Below are 22,296 nucleotides of genomic sequence, written 5' to 3'. Positions count from 1 at the left end.
ACTTTCGCTCACCCTGTCAGAGGAGAAAATTACCCAACTGCCAGCATATTTGTGACAGTTTAGCGAGCGCTCTGTCTCAGAATATGGCAGTAAAGATTGCTCTATTGGTTCTGGATCATTTAAAATCCAATTTAATCCAGGCCTCTAGGAAAAAAAAAAAAAAAAGGGCCAAATAAAAACAAAGTGCCTTAATTAAGAAAGCTGGGTGGCTGTGGACTGTTTATGTGGCAGGTCACCGCTCGGCTGGCGTGCTGCTTATGCACTGGCGTCCCTGTGGGGAGTTTGTTTTTAATAGGATACATATTAAATCTGAGTTTCTTTAAACCACAACAACAGTTTGGTAGAAGAATGTATAACTGATGTGTAAACAGAGCAACACACATCAAATCTAGTCTAGTTTTTATTTTATAGCACCAACTCCCAACCACAAATGTAATAAATGGACAAACATTCAAATTCAATTCGTGGAATATACATAGATACATAAAGTCGAGACACTACAGGCAAAAATAATTTCGAGATTTTGGGCTATTTTTCTTCCTTTTTGTCAGTAGATTTCTCCTAAATTCACCAAAAGTTAACAGCTACTATGACATACTGTGCTGTTACATATTTAAACATAAAATTGGACAAAACTTGTAACACAACAAATATTTGTCTCAATGTGAGTGATAAACTTGGGAAGTTTAATGGTGATACCTGTTAGTTAAACTTTTTACCCTATTCACCTGTAGTGTGCCCCCTAAAAGCCAAGCATAAATCTGTTTAATCTGGTATATGCAGTCTGATTTCATGTTTTTACACTGTAAACGTGTTGTATTTATTTATTCATTGTTATTATATCATTTTTTATTTATGGTATTGTTGTTTTTAACCCGGCCTTGTAAAGTGACCTTGGGTGTTTTGAAAGCCTATTAATAAAATGTATTACTGTTATCATTATATCCAGCTCATACAAGTGCTTCTAGTATATAGTCGCCATATGTTATTGAAAATAAACAGGTGAGAAATTCACAGGAAAAGCAAATGTGTATTTCACTTCCACGGTGCCACTTCAACCAGTTTGGAAACTTTTGACGGGTACTATACTTATATGTCACACAATTATAATAATTTAAAAAGAAAACACTCACCTAGATAATTTTAATATATAATTTGTACATATATAATGACCTTTATACCTGGTATGTGATCATTTTTACAGTATGCAGGTATAAATATTGTATATTACATTTCTGTGTGGATAACATAAGATAGAAGTTTTCTTCAAGCTCTTTTCTCTGAGCGTAGGTGAAGATGTTTTTTATTCCTGTCGTCTTGGAGCTCTTGTTTCTCCAGTTTCTGTCACATGTTATACTGTAGAAAAGCACAGGCCACAGTTTCCTCCCTCCCCCCTCCTTCTCTTTCTCTCTATCTCTATCTCTATCTATCTATGAGCAGGTACACAGTTTGATTTGTGGCGAGGTGTGTGGGTGTGTGTGTGTGTGTGTGTCGTCGTCGTTGCGTTCGGTGTGCATATTGAAAATGAAGGTGCAGCACTTATAGAGGAGGAGACTATAAATACAGCGGCGCACGGCGACGACCGACGTGACGGCTGCAACACGACGGCAGATTTTTGACGGCAAAGCTCGACATTATCTGATGAATCTCCCCCGTCCTCATCACTCAGCCCTCGAGACCCCCCCACCCCACCTCTACACACACATGCACACACACTAGAGAGTGTTTCTGTGTGTGTGTGTGTGTGTGTGTGTGTGTGTGTGGATCCTCTGATGGTCCATGCTTGCTAATGGAGATAGATTCAGGCAGCAGTGGCAGCAGCACCGTGCTCCTGTACTCTCGGCTCGGCCACATCATTTCTCTCCCTGGCTTAATGTGCTGGTTCTCTCCTCCGAGGCTGTTGGGTGGGTTGTAACTTGTCTCCTGACCCCCCCCCCCTCATCCCTCCCCCTCCTCCCTCCATCCTCCTCCCTTTTGCCAGAGAAAACAGCTGCCCCCCTGCAGACTGCTGCTCTGACAGCTTGGAGAGGAGAGATGGAAAGTTCTCATCCTATGCCGCAAGCTGTTTTGTATTCAAATAGCCTCCTTGTTAAGTCTCCCCTACAGACAATGCTTTTTTTAAAAATTTATATTTATTTATTTATTTTGCTGTGTTATAGCCAAGGGCTAAGTGAGCTTATGTGTGTATGAGTTGGCCGGAGAGTCTAGTTACAGCAGGTTTTCAGTGTGAGCTATTTTGTTGCTGGAGAGTCAGTGTTTTTTCTTTTTTTTTTTTTAGTTTGAGTTAATTGAAGCTCTGGGTGTGAGCTTGTCAGAGTCTGTTGCCCCCGGTAACTGATGGAGGTGATCAGGCATTCTGTGTGGGTAAGTGGAGCATGGCTAATAGAGTGGGAGCTATTGGTCAGTCTTTACATAATCAGATAGTATTGACACTGGTAGAAAGAATGTCAATAGACATGTTTGTGCTGACACCGGCTTACAGAGCTCAATCTTCGATAGAGATTAGATTTTCTTCTCTAAAAAGGCTGCGTGTCATGTTTATACACTAACGTAGGTTATCTGACAGCCTGATGCCGGCCAATGAGAATCAGCCTGTATAGAGTAGACGATGTGTAGAATAGTTTTAAATGGTATTATTAATATAAATATAGTATAGATTGAAGGGGGTTGTCGGCGGCTGTGTGTACTATTACGCTTTCACATTGCAGAGTGTTTGGGAGATGGATGTGAGCTGCAGGAGTCGCTCAATTTGAAAAATCAATTCAAGAGGACGGTAATAGGGCCTATACGGTGGTCAGAGGTGTATGGCTGCGTGTTTAAGTACTGGAGTGCAGCCCTGACCTGAGAGTCGCAGCTCATTTCCAAGGTTATGGCGCCACTACGGTGACGAGTATACAGTAGCTATACATGAGTCACAGAGGTTAGACTGACTTTATGAACAGTTTTTAATGAATACAAGTTATGTGAATATGACGCAGCATCAGACAAACACCCAGTAGTTTGATGAGGGAAACCAAGAAATCCCATTAGCCTCCGTAGCATAGCTCTGAGCAGCTCACGGCTCTGCTCCGCCATTCTAAAAATAGCTTGCACCGACAATTAAAGGTAACGAACCTACTGCTATGACTATAGGGATTATGGCAATGGGCCAATTTGCCAAAATCATCACCGATTGTCATATTTGCACTGACACGACTCCCAGTCAACATTTAATCAACTTATGGTATGATGTTTGGAGTTTGAATACATCTTTGTTTTGGGTGCCACACACTCCACACAGGCCACAACAGTGTTTTGAGTCATTTTCGGGGGATCTTTGTGTACGCAGATATTTCTTAAAACAATGCCGTGTTTACGGAGATTTTTTTTATACCAACAAGAAAGAGACTGTTTTGGGTAAAGCTCAGTTTCCGTGTGGACTTGGCCTTTGTTAGCGTAGCATCGAACAGAGAGTAGTTTATATTTTGAATTTCAATTATTTATCGAGTTAATGTAGCTGAATTGCACTCAGAGAAGCTGACCAGACTCTATAGGCTTTTTAAAATGTAGCTTATTTACCAAGCTAGGCTTTGAGAACTAAAGAAGCTAAATGAAAACATGGTTTAGCAAAACAAACTATGCTCTAAACTAACATTATAGGCTATAAAAAACAATGCTAAGCTAGTTTTTATGTCCAACAGCTGAAGTTTAACAGACTTTAACGATTTAATTCACTGAGCAACTGTTACCGGCAGATTTTAAGATTTGTTTCTTGTGTGCAGTATTTAAAACATATTGACATTTGAGAATCAATCAATACATGTTAAATGTCAATATGACAGCTGTTTTGAGCATCTGTTTCCATGACAGACGCTTTAGTGACGATCAGATCTTCACATCACATCGGTCGTCGTATCGAGCTGCTTCGTCCCCCCACCCCCCCCCCCCCACCTCGAGGATGTAAAATTTAAATTGTGTCCAAATGCTGCCTTCAGTGACCGCGTCTGTGTTTGAATGATTTTTCCCCTTTATGTTTACCTCTCGCTCACACCCCCTGCCCCCCCAGGACAGACCGTCAAACAGACAGGAGGTGCGATGTGGACTCTGGCTGTTATTTTTCCACAGGGCAGCGTGGCGCCGGCTGCATGGCGACCTTCTCGTGGCGTGTGCCAGGCGTGTCCCCGAACCCCCCCGCCTGAATATGGATGCCCTGCTCTTCTCTTAAACAGCCTGGCATCGCTCCCACACTTCCCCCCTCCTCCTCCTCCTTCTCCCCCTTCTCCTGCTCTGTCTTCAGCTCAGCTATAGGCCTCCGTTTTTCTCACCTCCTTCATCACTTTCAGTCTTTTTCTGGCGGGGTAAAAAAAAAAAGAAAGAATGTCACTCTTATTAAAAGTGTATCACATCATCATCAACATAAAAACTCATCCTTTAACGAGAGGATACCTGTACATGTGTGATTTTTCACACACGTGTCATCATTTTACTTTAATAAGAGATAATATTACACTTGATAACGTTTCTTTCGCACTTCTTTTTTCTAGTTTTCATGTTCCTCCGTCCGGTGGGATATCTCCATGCCAATAACCCCCACCCCACCACCTCCACTACTAGTATTTAAAATTGTTTATATGGAGCAGCACCAATTCCTGTTAAAAAATACATAATTTGGTCAAAATGTTTTATCTATAAAAGGTGGGCAAACCTGGAATAACCTTCCAGTCACAATTAGGGAGAGCACCACTCTTACTATGTTCAAGGGAAAACTAAAAAAGCAAACCAGTAACCTGTATATAATAACTGCCGGGACACCATTTGAGTTTTTATTTTTCAGTTGATATCTACACACTTCTGCTTGTGCAACTGGGTGTAATGGGCATCGTGCAATACAACCTGGCACTTTAAACTGATGTGCACTTTAGTGCCTTGTGCAATACTATTATATCTGGCACTTTAGATAAATATTCTTATAGGGCATCGTGCAATACGTCACTTTAACCTAGCACTTATGCACTTTATCTCCGAGAACGAAACTCTTATGGTCCCCTACCTGTGGAATGGGTGTCTCAATATGTTTTTCATTGTTATAGTTGCCTTTTTGTGTTGTCTACTTTTTTTTAATTTTCCTTTTTTAGTATGTGTAATGTCTGTGTACTGCTGTTGAACTGTTTTTAATGGGACTACGGGCAGAAATTAGCATTTTGCTACTGTATATTCCGGCATATTTACATGTTATGTCCATTAATGTGCACTGTCCCATTCAAATAAACAAATAAAGTAAAGTAAAGTAAAGTAAAGTATACGGCTCTGTTAGGTATTCTGGCGCTCACCCCCTCTCGCTGAAAGAGTGAGTGCCAGAGATCTGACCTGCACTTGATTCTCTGCCAGTGCAGGTTTCTGATGCCCCACTGGAGATGGCAGCATGGCATTAGCTGAGCTCAGCACACACACACACAGTCACACACATAGTCACACACACAGTCACACTCACACACCTTCATCATGAACGTCGGCATGCGTGTGCACATTCACGCACACACTGTCACGAGTGAGGACTCAAGAAGTCACACCTCTTTTCACCGGTTTCCTGGTGATTCTTGCAGCGTTCCCTCACACCTCTTCCTCCTCAGACCCAAGTTTAACTCTGGATTCTGCCACTGGGGAAATCCTTACTCACTCCTCACTGCTTGTGTGTGTGTAGTTTCTTACTGAGTTAAAGGGACATTGTGTAACTTCTCCTGTTATCTATTCAGGAAAATCGATTATTTGGTTCAAAAGTCTTTCAAAAGTTTTTCATTAACCAATAATCCCCCCCATCACCAAACTGAAGTGTTCCTTTCAGCTCTGAATGAGCCGTTCATATCATTCATATCTCCATGGAGCGGGTAAGCTCGGTGCTGGCTGCCATGTGGTGTCGCCATGTTTTTACGTTCAGTGGCAGCGTGACGGTAGGAAACCACGGAAACTCAGCGGAGACACCGGAGCTGTCGGCTCAGGTGGAGGTGGCGTCTGTGAAAAGTCACCACGGTAACGCAGTGAGGAGGAATGGAGCGTTACACTGGTGCTGCATTCACCTGCAGTCGGGCAGACGGCCGTCGTTAACATCGTTTTAGTCACAGAAGTCGAGAGAAAGCCGGTAAAACGTGGGTCGGGTAAACAATACGACATCGCCATGACAACATATTGTCACGTGTATTGTTTTGCCTCGTGCTGACGGACCACTTGTTTACATAGAGGCTTGTTTGTGCAGCGGCTGTCTGCCGTCTGCCCAATTTCACGTGAATGCAGCATGAAAAATACGATTGAGTTGCTTGCGATATACAACCGCAACGCTAGATGGGAGTAATTCCTACACAATGTACCTTTAACACAACTTCACAATGAGAATCTAAAGTTTTCATTTCTAGCAGCTTCAAGTGCACATTAGATGTTTACAGTACAGACGGCTGTGTTGGTCTTTGAATAAGTTGTGGTGTGGAGCTTTGTTGGTGCGTTGTTATCTTCAGGCAGCAGAAAGTGATTGACCTTAACTGTTATTTTAAGGGGAATTGTCAAGGGATCCATATGTGCCAGTGTACACAGTTGTAAATGCTCTTAGATGTCGGGTTCAGTCATGTGAACATTGCAACACGGCCTCAGAAGAAAGGTCAGAGCTTCTTTCTTACCACAGTGTTTCCTCTCATCACCTACATTTGACCACAGTTTCATAACGAGCTGTAGATTCATGCTGAGTGAAACCCTGCAGCGTTATAGTAGCAATACACCACTGATACAGCTCTGTGATTGGTTTGTTGGATGTTATGCCCCCAAAACACTCCCATGCATAGTTAAGTGATGAAGTTTAACCCTGTTGAACCGTATGTCTGTGAAGGTTCTGGGTCATGCAGGTCAACGTGGTCGTTAAGTGTTGAAATAGAAGGAGACTGGACTTCTTTTGGCTCTTGAAGTCATTTCATGTCTCATTCAAAAAGTTTCCTCAGTTAAAAACCGATGTGAGCTCTTGTCCACACTATGAAACATCCAGATACCTCCATACTGCTCGTCTGTACTGACCCAAATGTCCTGAAGCCGAAGCAGTATGGAGGTATCTGGATGTTTCATAGTGTGTGTTTTGGACAATTCAAAAGTGAACTCTATCCGCCGCCATTATATAAAAACCAGTTGCCAGCCGGACCCCCCCTGGAACTCCTAAAGCGTTTTGATGACTCTGAAAGTTCTCCAAACCCTTCCTTGGCATGATGGTGAGTAGATGATTGGTGAATTATCAATTTTGGGTGAAGTATCCCTTTAACTTCAAACATTGTAAGTCGATTAAATGTTGACTGGTAGTCGTGTCAGAGCAAATATGACGATCGATGACAGTGTTGTTCTTGTTGCTCAGTTTACTGGTTAGAGTAATTGGGGGTTATGACATCATCGTCTCACAAAAGATCCATTTTGAGAGTCTACACGAAAACACTGGGGCTGCTTTTTGAGATTTTCCCACTCTGGGACCCGCTTCCAAAAAGAATACTGTTTCTGTCTGGATAAAAACGAAACGATAAAAAACTTCAACCCTTCACTTTTGTGTGGACGAGCTCTGAGAGTCCCAGGTATTCACCCCGAGGGTCACATGGGCCTCCTTCAAGGTTGAGCCAAAAGAAGTCCAGTTGCCTTCGATTTCTGGACTTAACAACCGAGTTGAACCGTGCACTTGGAGAAGCCACTGTTTTTTTTCTTTGTTTTTTGCACTGGTAAAAAAAAAAAAAAAGTGAGTGAGGTTCAGCAGAGAGACGTTTCATCAGGCCTCAGAGAGAAATCCAGGTTCTGACTTGATTGCTGTGTCTGTCGACCCAGTCACAAAGAGAGCAGTGCAGCGAGGCCACAGAAGTGTGACTCCACTCAGACCTGCTCAAGTTTGAGTCTCTCTATTTTTTTTCATTTTTTTTTCTTTGTGTTAGAAACATTTACCCCCCTCCTCTCCCTCCCTCCCCCCTCCCCCACAACTCCCTCTGTGTTGCACATAGTGGCAGAACAGTGAATAAAATAGAGTGCTGTCAAAAGCAGACTGCATAGATTTGTAATCTTTGTGCCGTGGTTTGCATGCATGCTTATGTGTGTGTGTGTGTCTGTGTGTGTGTGTGTGTGTGTGTGTGTGTGTGTTTGCACGGCACTTCCTCTCAGCGTCTTTGCGTACACAGTCTGTAGAGGCAGGGGATTACAGTGAAGGACCCCCTGCATGAGCGGTAGTGGGAATAACTGCATATGCACTGCACTTCTCCGTCAGTCCTCCTCTCTGGTTGCCTGCTCCCTCAGATCCCAACGAGGGAGGACTGTGTGAGTGTGTGTATCTGTGTGTGTGTGTGTGTGTGTGTGTGTGTGTGGGGATTTGACACAGGATCTTACATCAGCATTGACACTTCATCTTAGCGCTTCCCACTGTGATCTGTCAGCAGATCTCCTGTCGGGATCTCTACGCAAGAGCAGCCTGAAGAGAAATGTGTTTGAACTGCCGGGGCTAAGCGCATGTAGTCTTCACACACCTCACATGTATGAGTGCGAGAGGTGGCGACCTCTTGGTATGAGGTGACAAGAGCAGCTTAAAGGCAAAAAAAAGGCAGCCGTGTCAGCTTCTAGCAGGAGTCTGTCTGCTACTCTACTCCGCCGCGCTCTTTTAATCGGCTTTTTAGTGCAGATTTAAAGGTTGTCTTTATCATATTTCATCGTCTGGCATCGCGACACGGACTGAATGTGGATTGTGGATGGATATAGGTTGTCTGCAGGAGTCTTAAATGTCATAAATGACAAACTGGAGGCATTAAAAAGAGGCCGAATAGGGTAGTCAGTTAAAATTGGGGGCTAAAATGTGCCTTTCTGCGGCTCCGTGCAGCTGTTTGGTCTGAAATAATTGTGCATCTCACCTCATAATGTTTCATGCCTGGAGGAATAAAAAATAACATGTACATTAAAATAATCCTCATGTTTTTGTTTGGAATTGGATGCATCGCCGGGCGCATCACCATCCCCTAATACTCACCTCCCTCCTGTCGACGAGCGGCCTGTTGTCGATCTGTGCACAAATGCTCATTTACATATATAGAGTTGAAATACGTTTTTACACTTTATCAGTGCGGTGACAAGCTTTTGTTTCTGATTTTTGCTGAGTGGATCTTCAGTGTTTTATTTAGTGAATCAGCTTCTTTATCATCCTGTGCACATAAGACAGATTGAATAAATAACTTGCGAGCGGCCTTTTAACCCTTTACAGGAGATGATGTGGTGAGGTTTGTCTGCTCTGATGGGAATGTAAAACATCTCCATACCCAGAAAGGACAGGACTCTCTCTTATTTAACAACTTACTGTACACATTCCTATGCACAAGTCAAAAGTCAAAAGCCAAATTTATTTGGGTCATTGCTGCACAGGCCTGATCAGACAATGCAGTTAAAGCAGAAGTAAGCGATCTGGTCGTTTTGGCTAACTTCTTGTCAGCCGATGGAGTTAGCAGTCCCCGCCCTCGTCCCTACGTCACCACATTCACGCGCATCCCTTGGCTGCACACACAGAGAGGACCGCCCCTTTATGCCGTTCTCTCTCCTCATTGGATAAAGGTTGTAGGATACAAGGAAAGTTTTCTCCTCGGCTCAGAGCAGAGCAGAGTGACTGACAGACCCGTGTTTCAGACCAAACACTCTATGTAAGTGATTGCTGTCGGAAGATATAACTATTTAAGACTTATATTAACACAAATATTCCGCTTACTTCTGCTTTAAATCAGTTCAGATACACATTCATGCTCCAATTCCAGTTAAAAGACAAGCAGCTGAATTTTAAACCAGTTGAAGAGGATGGAGAGACGACTGCTCCGTCCCAACATACAGAGAGTTTCAATACTCTAATCTGGATGTGATAAAAGCAGGAATGAAGCTTTTTTAGTTCAGTTTCTTTGTCTTTAATAGTTTTTTGTTGTTGGTGTGTTTTGCACTTACTCCTTGCAGGTGTAAACGACGACTCTGCAATAAACTCTGACTCTGGATCAGTCACTGAGGGTCTGAACGTCGCGCTCAGAGCAGCGTTTTCCCTCTCTCTCATTAACAAAATGAGGAATGATGTAATTCCTCCAAAGAATGGTGTTATACCCCCCCCCCCCAACCCCTTCCCTCCCGGCTTTCTGGATGTGTAAGTGTGTGTGTGTGTTAGTGGCCCGTGTTTCCCCTTTCTATTGGCAATTAGCTTTAATTTGCTGTGATCTCTGCAGCCGACGTCTTTTTGACCTTGTGTATGTGTGAGTGTTTGTTGCGACTCTCAGTTGGTGGCGGGGTTGGGGGGGGGGGTGCGACTGTAGATAAAGCTGTGACCGCCCCCACAGTGAAAGCCTGTGCTACACACAACACAACAACCCCAGCACCTTTTTTTTTTCTCCCCGTGTCTTTATGTTGCGACTGTTACAGAATCCTTCCTGCCACTGTCAGAGATAATTGGCACTCCATAAACACATGATAATTGGACTGCTTTGATCCCTGCAATTTCTCACTTCTTGGCCAAAGAGGCACAGCGGTTCTGTCTCATGTTTACCACTAGTCTTTATGTGGCAGCGAGAGGATGGAGGGAGCGAAAGAGGGATAGAGAGAAAGAGAAAGAGAGAGATTCTGTTTTCTTCTGAAGTGTTAAAAGCTCCCTGCAGGCAATACTTCCTGCACCCAGCCTCTTTTGCCATTGTTCCTCCGCTGCTTATGGCCATGACTCATAATAAACTTTCTCTTCTCTTCGCACACACACACACACATACACACACACACACACACACACATGCAGAGCTTAATCGCATTGTAAAAGTCTCCAAATAATCTTGTTTCACCTTGTTTGTGTGGGGTTTCTTGTCTTGCAGAGAGCCAGCGGGCGTACCGCTTCGTTCAGGGCAAAGACTGGGGTTTCAAAAAGTTCATCAGGAGAGACTTCCTGCTGGACGAGGCCAACGCTCTCCTGCCCGACGACAAGCTGACGCTGTTCTGTGAGGTAGGTGGCTGAACACCGATCACTCCGCCTTTCATTTCCAGTACAAGTTCATATACATGTATATACAGTGGTGGACAGTAACGGAGTAAATTTACTTGAGTACTGTACTTAAGTACATATCCAGAGGATTTGTACTTTACTTGAGTATTAGATTTCGTTGGTACTTATTACTCTTACTTGAATACATTTCCAAGACAAATATTTTTACTTTTACTCGAGTTAATTTCTAGGAAGGCTGAAAAGTACTTGTTACTTTCAGGTCTGCTCTTTTCTTTTTTCTAAAATCCTATTGGACACAAGCTGTGTTTGTCAAAGAAGGAAACCCTAACCCCTAAAAGCAGCACATCAGTGCAGCTGGTTTCAAAGAGTTCATTCTCAGAAACAAGAGTTAAAAGGTCCTTAAATTCATTTAGAAAAAAATATAGTAATTCATTGATGTGAAAAACAAGAAATTTACTCTTACTCTGACTTTTACTTAAAGTAAATTTAAAAGCATGTACTTTTGGATACTTAAGTACCTTTAGAAGCTAGTACTTTTTTACTCTTACTTAAGTAACATGTCGACTGAGCTACTTTTACTTGTAACGGAGTAAATTTTGACCAGTAATATTTATACTCTTACCTAAGTACTGGGGTCGAGTACTCTGTCCATCTCTGTGTATAATAGCACAGGCTGCAGAGCACTAAAAACAGTCTCCTCATCCTCATTTATGTGACTAGATCATGATAATAATTCACCACATCTGAGACGGTTCAACACAGAAAACCAGATGGATCCAACTGATGCTGGTTTTTGCTCTGTAAAAGTGGAGCACTCCGACTCTTTAACAAAACTCTGAGCAGTCTAAGAATTTTAATAATAAAATCTTAAAAAAATAAAAATACAATAATGAATACTGTTGAAATGTCTAAATTTCTTGTTAGTATTGGTTGGGTTTTCTTTTTTTCTCTTTTGCCTCGGAGCGTGATCACAACTGTAATTCCTGTTTCGCTCATCTTTTTTTTTTATTCAGCAATGCTTCTTCTCATCGTACGTATGTCGACTCGTCCCCCCTGTTAGTGAATAATGTATGTTTTTATTGGTACTACATAGCCTCTGGGTTTTTACATCTCCGTCTCATCACTAACACACACACACACACACACACACACACACAGGCTTGATTGTCATTCAGCCTGCATGGGGGCTTGGCTCCGGCTCCTCTGATCCAAACGCTGGCTGCCGCTGCTGCTGCTGCTCCTCATTGAAAATTCCCTTGTTGTTTTTCAGCTGTAACACAGGGGGCAGCAGAGGTCAACTGTCCTCCCTCTTCTCCTGTTATCCTCCTCTTTCTCTTTCTCTTTCTCTTTCTCTTTCTCTCTTGCTCCTTGTCGAGTCGTGGTGGTGGAGCCCGGGTGCAGAGAAGAGGTTAAACTTTCTGGATATGTTAATGCCTTAGTTGTAATGCATGCACCCATAAATGTTTAAAAAGCATGGCAGTGGCTGTTTAAAACAATTCTAATTAACCCTGCGGGTATAGAGGAGAGCATGTCTTGAAGTTTTTCCCTTTTTGTAGAGGAGCAATGTGCAAGTCTGTTTAAAGTGTTTCCAAACTGGGCTTATTGACAGAGGGGTAGGAGGGGCAGCGCTGCTTCTCCACAGCCATGTGGGATGGGATAGGGGGGTAGAGTTATGAGTCTGTGTGTGTGTGTGTGTGTGTGTGTGTGTGTGTGTGTGTGTGTAGTTATTTCATGCATATATTGTGTGTGTTTGTGCAGTTGTGTCTCTTTGGGACGTAATTTTGAGGATGACACTGTTTGCTGGAGAGAATGAGCTGGAAGAGAGACGGATTATTACCTTGTGATGAAAAAATCCTCTCATCCTGCCTCCTGGCTGCTGGAGGAGGAGGGGGGGGGTTGCTGGTTCAACTCCTCAGTGGCCACCCCCCCCCCCCCTCCCTGTAAATATCTATCTGCTGTGGTAATTAGCCAACTCTGCTGCTGCTGATGATGAACAAGCGAGGCAAAGCTGATTTATAAAGCGGATTTCATACACGAGCAAAAAGAAAAAAAAGAAGAAAAAAAAGGAAAATCAATGAGCTTAATATAAAAACCGTGTACAACAGAAAAAAGAAAGATTAAACAGGAGTGGAGAGTGGATGAATAAGAGAAGACACACAACATCTTGTGTAATTTTTAAGATTTAAAAGTTGTTCTCAGGTCTCTGTGCTGGATTTGTTTTCACCACCTATGTGTGTGTTTGTGGTTGTGGCGTAAGACTTTATTGTCATCTAGGGCCGTCACAATCTTTACATTTTAGTTGACGATTAATTACCATACAAATAATTGTGATTAACGGTTAAATTGTCTTTTTCTGATCATTTTCTGTTATTGTAGTGACCCTTCTCTTTCTAAACTCCTCAAAAACAGAAGTAATCACAGTGGTGGTTTGATGACGCGTGCTTGTGTAACATAAAGTGAGTGTCCAAACAAAGTTTTCACATAGAACCAATATTATTGTTGTTACTTTATATTGTTGAAACTAAACAAAAATCAAAAAAGTTCCGATATGAACCAATAATACCTCTACTTAAACACGTCTGGCACGCCACAGCACGGCGCCATCAGAAAACTGTGTGCTTCCTAATCAGCAACACCTGTAACCGTTAGTCAGCTAGTTCATAGCCCTGTGTCCATTGTCATTGTGTTGCTTCCTACAGTACTTCAGAGGAAGCTCACCAAAATAAAACACAAAATAAACACCAAAGTAAATGCTGAAATGGCTCCTACGATTACTGTATAAGCCTAAATACACTTTAATAATAAACATACACCTTATTAAGAAGAAGAAGAGACATTAGCTATTTATTGGCTTTGCAACTGGTCGTAGAGTATTAGAAATCAAACAGTTTGTGATGTGCTATTAAACCGTTTCTGTTGTTTCATCCAGCTGTTGAAGGATTTTAACGATTATGCAAGTGATTGTGGTCAGGCGATGATGTCATAATTATGACAAGGCCTTTTGTCATCATATTAAAACGGTGCATCAACATGCCTCCTCAAGTCAGTGCAATAAAAACTCAACTATAAAAACATATGTTGCATAGCCTAGAAATCTAGCTGCACCCTAGCGGCAGCAAATCTATTTGCTCCGTAGGTGGGTCTAGAAACGAGCCATAGGAACTTTTTGAGTCTCGAACACTGTTTGTGTTCACCAATCACAGCGCTCTATCTGTTTAGAGAGTCGTTGGGCGGCTTAACGCGATGACGACATACTTGCAACGGTGAAAAACATGACCAGATGGCTTTGGCTAAGGAATCGTTTGAATCGGCGTTGGCATCAACTTTGAAAGAATTAAACTTGTCATTTTCTTTAAAAGTTGAGCCAGAAACTGCACTGGAGTCATTCATTTCGAAGAAGGATGTATTTGGTGTTTAAGTTTAATCTACTGACGTCATCCTGCTCTTTGCTCTGATTGGTCGTAGCGCTACCCTATTGGTGCAGAGGCAGTTTGAAAGACAGCCTTCATCCCGCCCCCTGGATTGAGCCGAGGTCTACCAGTCCTTGCCAGACTAGACATGTTAATGATATAGTCTGGCTTGTCAGGCTAATGCTTGCATATATAAAAAGACAAAATACAGACACAGATAAGCGAGTAAACACACTTTTCATTATAAAAGCTAAGGAACCAGTTGAGCAGAGCGGTGGCGGCTGCGGTCGACCTGAGAGAGAGAGAGAGAGAGAGAGCTCCAGCTCCTCTGCAGAGTTGATGTTGTTAAAGCCGAGTCAGAGAGTCAGAGATGTGATGCACAGACAGACAGACAGGCAGCGAACATGGAAATCAATTCTGCAGCTCACCAGGAGGCAGAGACGGATGTTTCCTGCTGAACACCGACCAGACTGCCAGCAGAGAGCGTTTTATCCACCAGTAACATGTGGGCAGGGGCAGTTGGCCGGAGGAGAGGGATGGAGGGATGGAGGGATGGATGTTGGTAAGAAAAAGTGTGGAGTGAGTGAGTGAGTGATTGAATCTCTTTCCCCGGTCAGAGTGAAGCCCAGTGTGTTTACCGTCAGAGACCTGGCGCCGCTCTCGTCCAGATGGTCCCGTCCTGCATCTGAGAAAAACCCCGTCGCCCCAGAGCCCGACTCACTCGCTCCCTCTCCTCTCTCATCTCCTCCACTTCCTCTTTTTCCCCTCCATCTTATCTCTCATTCAAGCCCATGCAGTCTCCTCCTCCTCCTCCTCCTCCTTTAATCTCTCGCCGCCTCCCACTTGGAGCATCACATTTTCTTTTACTTTCCTCCTTCCACGTCCCTCGTCGTCGTCGTCTCTCTTCGCGCTGTCTTCCCCTTCCCTTCCCTTTGCCCTTTTCGTCGTCACGCGTCTTTCTTTCCCTCCCTGTGTAGCAGCAGTGAGTGTCAAAGAGGCGAAAAGGCTACGAGGAGAAGCCAGATCGCTGTGGGAGGGGGCGGTGTTACTGGCTCAACCTCTCCTCCTGACCCCTGGTCCCGGCGCTCGCTTCACTTGCCTCTGGAGACATTAGTAATTCAAATTTAGCACAGGGAATCTGGCTATATGTCATGTCGGAGAGCGGCCTGAACAACACCAGCTGCCACTCGCTCTCCCTCTCTCTTTGTCTCCATCTCTCTCTGTCTCTCTCTGTCTCTCTCCATCCCTGCCAAAGCGCTGTAGACACCTGCAGGTATTTAATGAGGAGATAGCTCCCATTAAAGGTGCTGCGCTGGCTGTCAAAAGAGAGCATGAGGGACAGAGGGAGATAAAGGAAGGAGGAGAGGAAGAGGAGGCCTTTTCAGGAAGAAGAAATGGGAGCGCGCTGGGTGGCGACGAGCCGCAGGAGGGAGGGAGGGAGAAGAACAGACAGGAGAAGAAATATAAAGATTATACAGGTTAAAAAAAAAGAAAGAAGGAAAAACAAAACAAAAGGGCGAGTCGGTTTGGATTTGATTTAGTTTTCATGTGAGTGAGTCGTGGTTTTACCTCCTCTAATGAGACACAGAGGTAAAGCAGGTTAAATCCTCTCTTCTCTTCCTGTCAGCACCGCGGGTAACGTCTTGCTCTCAGGTCAGATCGCTGCCATCTTTCTGTTCATGCTAATGCAGACCAGGCTCCTCAAGTCTTTGCACACACACAAGCAGACGGAAAAAAAGCCAAACAAAAACCTCGACTCTAGTAACTCTAGTGCTGCCGTCAGGATCCGTCTGCAGGCGAGAGTCGTGTTGACTGACTGACTGACTGACTGACACCGGGAGGGTTTACTGCTCTGGAAGTCTGTTCCTGATTGACTAAAGGAGAGAGAGAGAGAGATGGAGGGGAGGGGCGGGGGGGTTTATAGTGAAACTTATCTGTCAGTCATGTTAAATTGGCTGGTGAAGAGCAGTGGCACAGCGGTTCACCTGTAGTCGGCCTGGAGTCAGAGACAGAAGGAGCTGCTGCTGCTGCTGGTCGACACGCCGGCTTCATCTCACAGAGAGAGACGCCGTCGCTGCTACGAGCAGGACTCAGTCTGATATCCACAGACTCCCTCAAGTAAATGCAACACAACACAATACAATACAACACAACACAACACACTCTGAGGCCCTGACTACGCTCGCAGATGAAAACGGCTAAATATTTCATCGGATGTGCCTTTCGTTTAGACGGCGACGGCGTTTTCGGGGCTTGAAAACGCAAAAAAGGGAAACCACCCTCCAGAGTGGAAATCTTAAAAACGCTCCGCTGTTGCGTCCCCATGTAAAGGGTGAAAACGCACAAGTCTGCTCCGATTGCTACGTACGACCAGTGGAGGGCACGGAGGGCAGCGTTACAGTACGATGGCCGGTGTACAGCCTGCCGGAAAAAATTGTACACGGGCGTGCAGACTTGGTGGTGTTGTGTGTTGTGTTGCACACTGCCACCTAGGCACCTGGCGTGCATACAACGTTGAATTCCACAGACTTTTGCGTCACCATATGCACGCAGATTCCCACCCCAAAAACGCTAAAGTGAGAACACAACGCTACTTTTGCGTTTTCTGTTCAGATCGTTTCCGTGTAAACGTAGCCTGAATTATTACTCAGCTTCAGCCATTCATAGGCTGCATTTAATCTGGCTTCATTCGTCTCAGACCAGGACACTCTGATGATGGGAACTCTGCTGGTGTTTTTAATGATGTATTCAACATAAAAGAAGCTTTTAAAGAGGAACTATATAAGTCTGGCCTCTTCTCCTCTGTGTCTCTAACCCTCCTCTCCTCCATGTGCATTTGTTTTCAACAAGCCGGTGAGAAAGCAATGTTATATATCCTATAAATTGTTTTTCCGATGTGTATATTTGTGTAGTCTTATCTGTCATAAACAAGAGATTACGGGTTACGGGGCGCATTACGTTTGTGTGGCGGTGCCGCAGAGACGAGAGCTGTTAGTGGTCAGTGGTATGATTCCCGGCTCCTCCAGAGTCCAGTCCACATGTCGAAGTGTCCTTTGGCAAGTGTTGAACCCTCACTCGCCCTGCGATGTGTCGTGTGAGTGTGCGAATGTGTCTACGAACGGCGCTGTATGACTTTGTTTGTGAAAGCAATGCAACAAAAACAGTGTAAAGTGCTTTGAGTGGTCCAAGAGACTAGAAAAACGCTATATACAGTAAGTGCAAGTCCATTTACCATTTACCGTTCTCCACATGTCTGCGTGTGTTCCCTCCAAGTCCAAAAAACACCAAAAATATGAACACTATGTTGGTTGGAGACTCCAAATTGAACTGAAGCGTGTGAACATGGGTGTGTATGTGTTGTTTATCTCACAGTATAGACAGTGGACGGACAGTTCAGCTGAGGTAGAGTTTGGTGCACGATGGCAAAGTGACGTCTGGAAAAACTTTGACAAAAAACGTGATGATTACGTGCAATGCAGGCTTTGCATATCATTAACCACATGCACTTAAAGCACAAGCAGGATTTAATATTGATTTATTACGATTGTTGCAGAAATGCATTTGGAATTGCACTTGGTTTTACATTGGAAAACATAAATCTGAAAATATCAGACAGTGAAGTTCTCTCACAACCAGACAGTACAGGCTTATATATAGTCAGGAAGGTTCAGGTTTCTGTTTCTTTTTCCCTTGTTTATAATATGATATCATTTGTAAGTAATCAAGTACTCATTCTGAAATAATGAGAGTATCTGAACAGTGAGACAGATCGCCAGGGGCGTCTTTGCTCTCCCTCAGATTCAATCGGTGCTTTTATGTTGATGTATTATTTTGCCAGTGGGGACTTGTGTTGGCTTGGTATTAAAAAAAAATCACACATCAAGTCATAATTGTTGACGAAAAGGGTGATTGATGACGAAAGGAGTGATTATTGACTGGTGACCGGTCAGAGGAGAAACCTCCTGCACGCAAAACACAAAGAATTTGATATGGTTGTAAAAGATCTCAAATTAAACCTGTTGTGAAAGGAAAAGGACAAGTGTAAACTTTGAAAAAAAAGAGAGAGAGGTGGAAAATGTGTAATTTGGGAACAGGAATAGAAGAAATGATCTAAATATCAGTTTGAAAAGCAGCTTTCAAATGTAGCAGCCAAACTGGAACCCATTGATTTTTTTTTTTGTCCTTTCATCTACAATCAGACCAAATATTCCTTCTCCTCTACAACACAGCACACACAGGAAGAATAACAACTGATGATGACTGGATTGGCATTGATTATATTGTCCTTTGAGAAGTGCTGCATATTTGGCTGCTGTCTGATTTACACATAAATGAAGTAATGGGGGGATGAGGGACGGAGGGAGGGAGGAGAGGGGGTGAAGACAGTTTTCAGTTGATTTATTTTTATTTTTTCAGGTTCTGTAAACATCAGAGGAGAGAGGCTTTCTGCTGCAGATACAGTATCTCCTCATTGAACTGCACAGCGGCCGTTTAGAGCTTCATCAGGTTCTTTATGATCTGGATCAACGGTCCAAACGTCGTCCTGACATTACAGTGTCAGATACCCCGTTTACATCTGGAATTGAAGGGATAGTTCAACATTTTGGCAAATTGGCCCATTGCCATAATCCCTATAGTCATAGCTGTAGGTTCGTTACCTTTAATTGTCGGTGCAAGATATTTTTAGAACGGCGGAGCAGAGCCGTGAGCTGCTCAGAGCTACGCTATGGAGGCTCATGGGATTTCTTGGTTTCCCTCATCAAACTCATCAAATACACAATCCAACAACTCCAAAACGCTCTGGTGGACAAGCTGTGACCTGCACATTCACCACGCTATGAGATAATAACACAACGTTACCAGACAGAGTTGATTTAGAGGGAAATTCATGCTGAACTGCTGATGCGCGTTGCCTTCAGGGACAGTTTTCCGGCAAGAAGTCGCTGAATTTACCTTTAACTTCACAGGCTACCATTTTCTCTTCTTCTTCCACTATTTATTTTCTTTTTTCTTTTTTGATTTACCCATGCAAATACAGTATGTGATAGGATCTCAATCGGATCTCAATGACTGCGTTCACGTGGACTTCAGTATCCCGGTTTTGATGGTTACCCCGATTTTGATCAAATTCGTTGCTTCAGAAATATATGCTCTTGTTGTGGCCGCCATGTTGTTAGTATTTCTGTAACATTTCATTTCATTTCATTTATTGTTTAACAAGGACAATGCACATTAATGAACAATTGGTGACACACACATGATGTCATGTAAATATGCCAGATTTAGCTCAAAGCTAATTTCCCTTTGTAGTCCTCACATTTAAAGACGGATGTAAATGTATGTAAACGCCCCCCAGCCAGAGTGGAAGATGAGTCATCACAAATACATTGTAATATTCTCCAGGAAGACGGAGGATATTCATGTAAAAATGTCCCGAAAAAACAAACAAACTGCATAGAACATGAGACGTGAAGGCTCCGTCCTGAAAAACATGGCCGCCTGCCTCCACCACTCAGACTAGTGATGATAATGATGGTAATGATGAAGATGCATTTATGTAACACAGGTTGCAAATGTTATAAATATCAATACAGGCAGATAAAGAAAGCAAAGGAGCAGTCGCTTTGATTTGAAGAGGATTTCAAGCAATTCAGTAAAAACTACGCCAGAAAAATATCTCCGTCCCTACCATACCCTAAGAGAGATAAATGTAACATTATCTCTTTGCCTCTGACTTAACCGAATAATATAACCGCCATCACTAATGTTGTAATCACAATGAGACAAGAACAGTTATGACTCTTCAGAAATCAACATTTGTTTCAAATCAACTTCGGAGGCAAACTGACTTTAAAGGAGACATATTCTGCCCCTTTTCCACACATTAAAATAGTTCCCAGGTGTCTTAAAGACATGTCTGTGACATGCTTTGGTCAAAATCCCCCAAGGATCAAACATCACAGCTCTTTTCATCCTCTCACAACAGCCCTGGCTGGTTTCAGTGCCTGTCCCTTTAAATGCAAATGAACCACTGCTTGCCCCGCCCCTTCTACTGGTACCAGGTAGGGGTGGGGTTATGCAAATTGGAAAGGTAGTTACATCACTGGAAGACAACTGAGGGACCAGCTCATAAAACCACATGGATTTCAACGTAGGGAGCCTGAAAATTACAGATTTTTTTGTCAATTCTCACATTTTGGGGCCAGAAGGCAAGAGAACCACCCAGATATATGTTATAGAGCCTTCAGAAAGTGATATTTTCATAATATGTTCCCTTTAAACTTCATTATCAGACTTATTTGGAGTTATTTTGGCCGATAATTATCAGCCAGTATCAGCTCGATGGTTTTCAGGACCGATAGTTACCGTGCATATAATTGTCATGCTTTCTGTGTGAAGTCTTGAGTTGAAAGATTTATTGTTGTTTTTTACCAAATCTGCAGAGATTCCTTCATAGTGTTACAGATCTATTGTGTGCTACGATGTCACCACGGCCTTGACCCCAGTTCATCCTTGACTTCAGGTGAATGTTTGTCAAAGCGTTTCAACCTGAAAACAGTCACGTCGTCTCCAGCTCTTCAGTGTCACGCTGCAGAGGAAGATGCACCTTCTTAAACGCTGCGTCTCCCTCGGTGCCAATCGTCACGTGTGTGGAGCTCGATAAGCGGCAGGAAGCTGAGTCTGTGCACACGTTTAGCTCTTCTAAACGCGCCGCACGGTAACCACTCGTGGTTCTGTGAGGGGCGACGACGAGTCACAAGTGTGAGCATCAGAGCCTGAACGTGCAAATTGGAAGATGAAGCCGCTGTTTGCCTCCCTGGTTGTTTTTTCTTTTTTTTCTTTTTTATCTCTCTCTCAGTTTGATGTGATTCACTGAATCGCTCCATGCGGTCGGAGGTCTTTTCCTTCAAGGCTCCTCCACCGTGTCGCGTGTCGTCCTTCCTTCCTTCCTTCCTCCTGGGGGGGCGAGGTGGTGGCGGCGGCGGTGGGAGAATAAATGAGTAGGGTGCTGATGTTCAGCTGTTTCCTCCTCTTCCTCGTGGTGTTAGTGTGGCTCTCCTCTCCTGTCGGTGGGTAAGCACTTTGCCGGGTGACAGCACCCATCCTTCACAGGGCCGCGCCATATGCTGCGTTGCTGTCAGAGGAGACGACTGCAGATGCTCCAGCTGCTCCCTCCCTGCCTGCACGCCCAACAACACACACACACACACACACACACACACACACACATTCACAGCTCTCTGAGCAGGATAAAGAGGCAGAGGCAGGGAAGGAAGGATGCACATAGAAGTTTTGGAGGGAAAAAAGGCGAAAACAATCCTTCATTTGAGGGAAGAGAGGTGAAATATATTTGTACGATTCTCTTGTTGTTTGAACACAAAAGGAGCCAAGAGTGGGAAAAAACAAAAAAAATCATCCAACAAAGGCAGGCTGTAGAGCTGGAAATAAAAAATGCTAATTGAAGGTGAGATACAGGAACATAATGAGCACACAGGATGCGAGCCTGATCCCTCTCCTGCAGTGGGACTTTCACTGTGATTGCTCGTTGGCAGCCATTTTGGTGCCATAATGGATCCTTTAATTGATTGTGCCTTTGCAACACTTCTGCGCCGACACATCAACAGGTTTGTTGTTTTTATATTTATATATATATATATATATTCCCATAAAAAGCCGTTTGCTTCTCCCAGAGTAAGAAAACAAAACAGAACAAACAGGGAGTATTTTTTTTTCTCCTGCTCCTTTATTTATTTATTTAGTTTGTCCAAATGTCTCCTTCAGGCGCTTTCAGCTCAGGCCTCAGAGTCTCAGAGCCGTCACTTCAGCGCCTGTGATCTTCCAACAAGAGAAAACAAAACTGCTTAAAAAGAGACCCAAACGGCTGCTACACACACACACACACACACACAC

At 43.6% G+C, this 22,296-nt stretch overlaps 1 protein-coding gene across 1 annotated transcript in view; it reads left to right on the top strand.

Moving 5' to 3' along the window:
- spop (speckle type BTB/POZ protein) overlaps window positions 1–22,296 on the top strand; it is a 146,008-nt gene that overhangs the window by 85,756 nt on the left and 37,956 nt on the right. The window contains exon 6 of the mRNA XM_085783411.1: window positions 10,848–10,975. Coding sequence (XP_085639537.1) covers window positions 10,848–10,975 — 128 coding nt within the window. The remainder of the gene's footprint in view (window positions 1–10,847; window positions 10,976–22,296) is intronic.

Source organism: Trachurus japonicus, chromosome 8 (genome assembly GCF_045865225.1).
Source record: "Trachurus japonicus isolate A0001 chromosome 8, Traja_1.0".
NCBI classification, from domain to species: Eukaryota; Metazoa; Chordata; class Actinopteri; order Carangiformes; family Carangidae; genus Trachurus; species Trachurus japonicus.
Note: the sequence above shows the minus strand (reverse complement) of the source record. Positions and strands in the feature narration are given on the sequence as shown.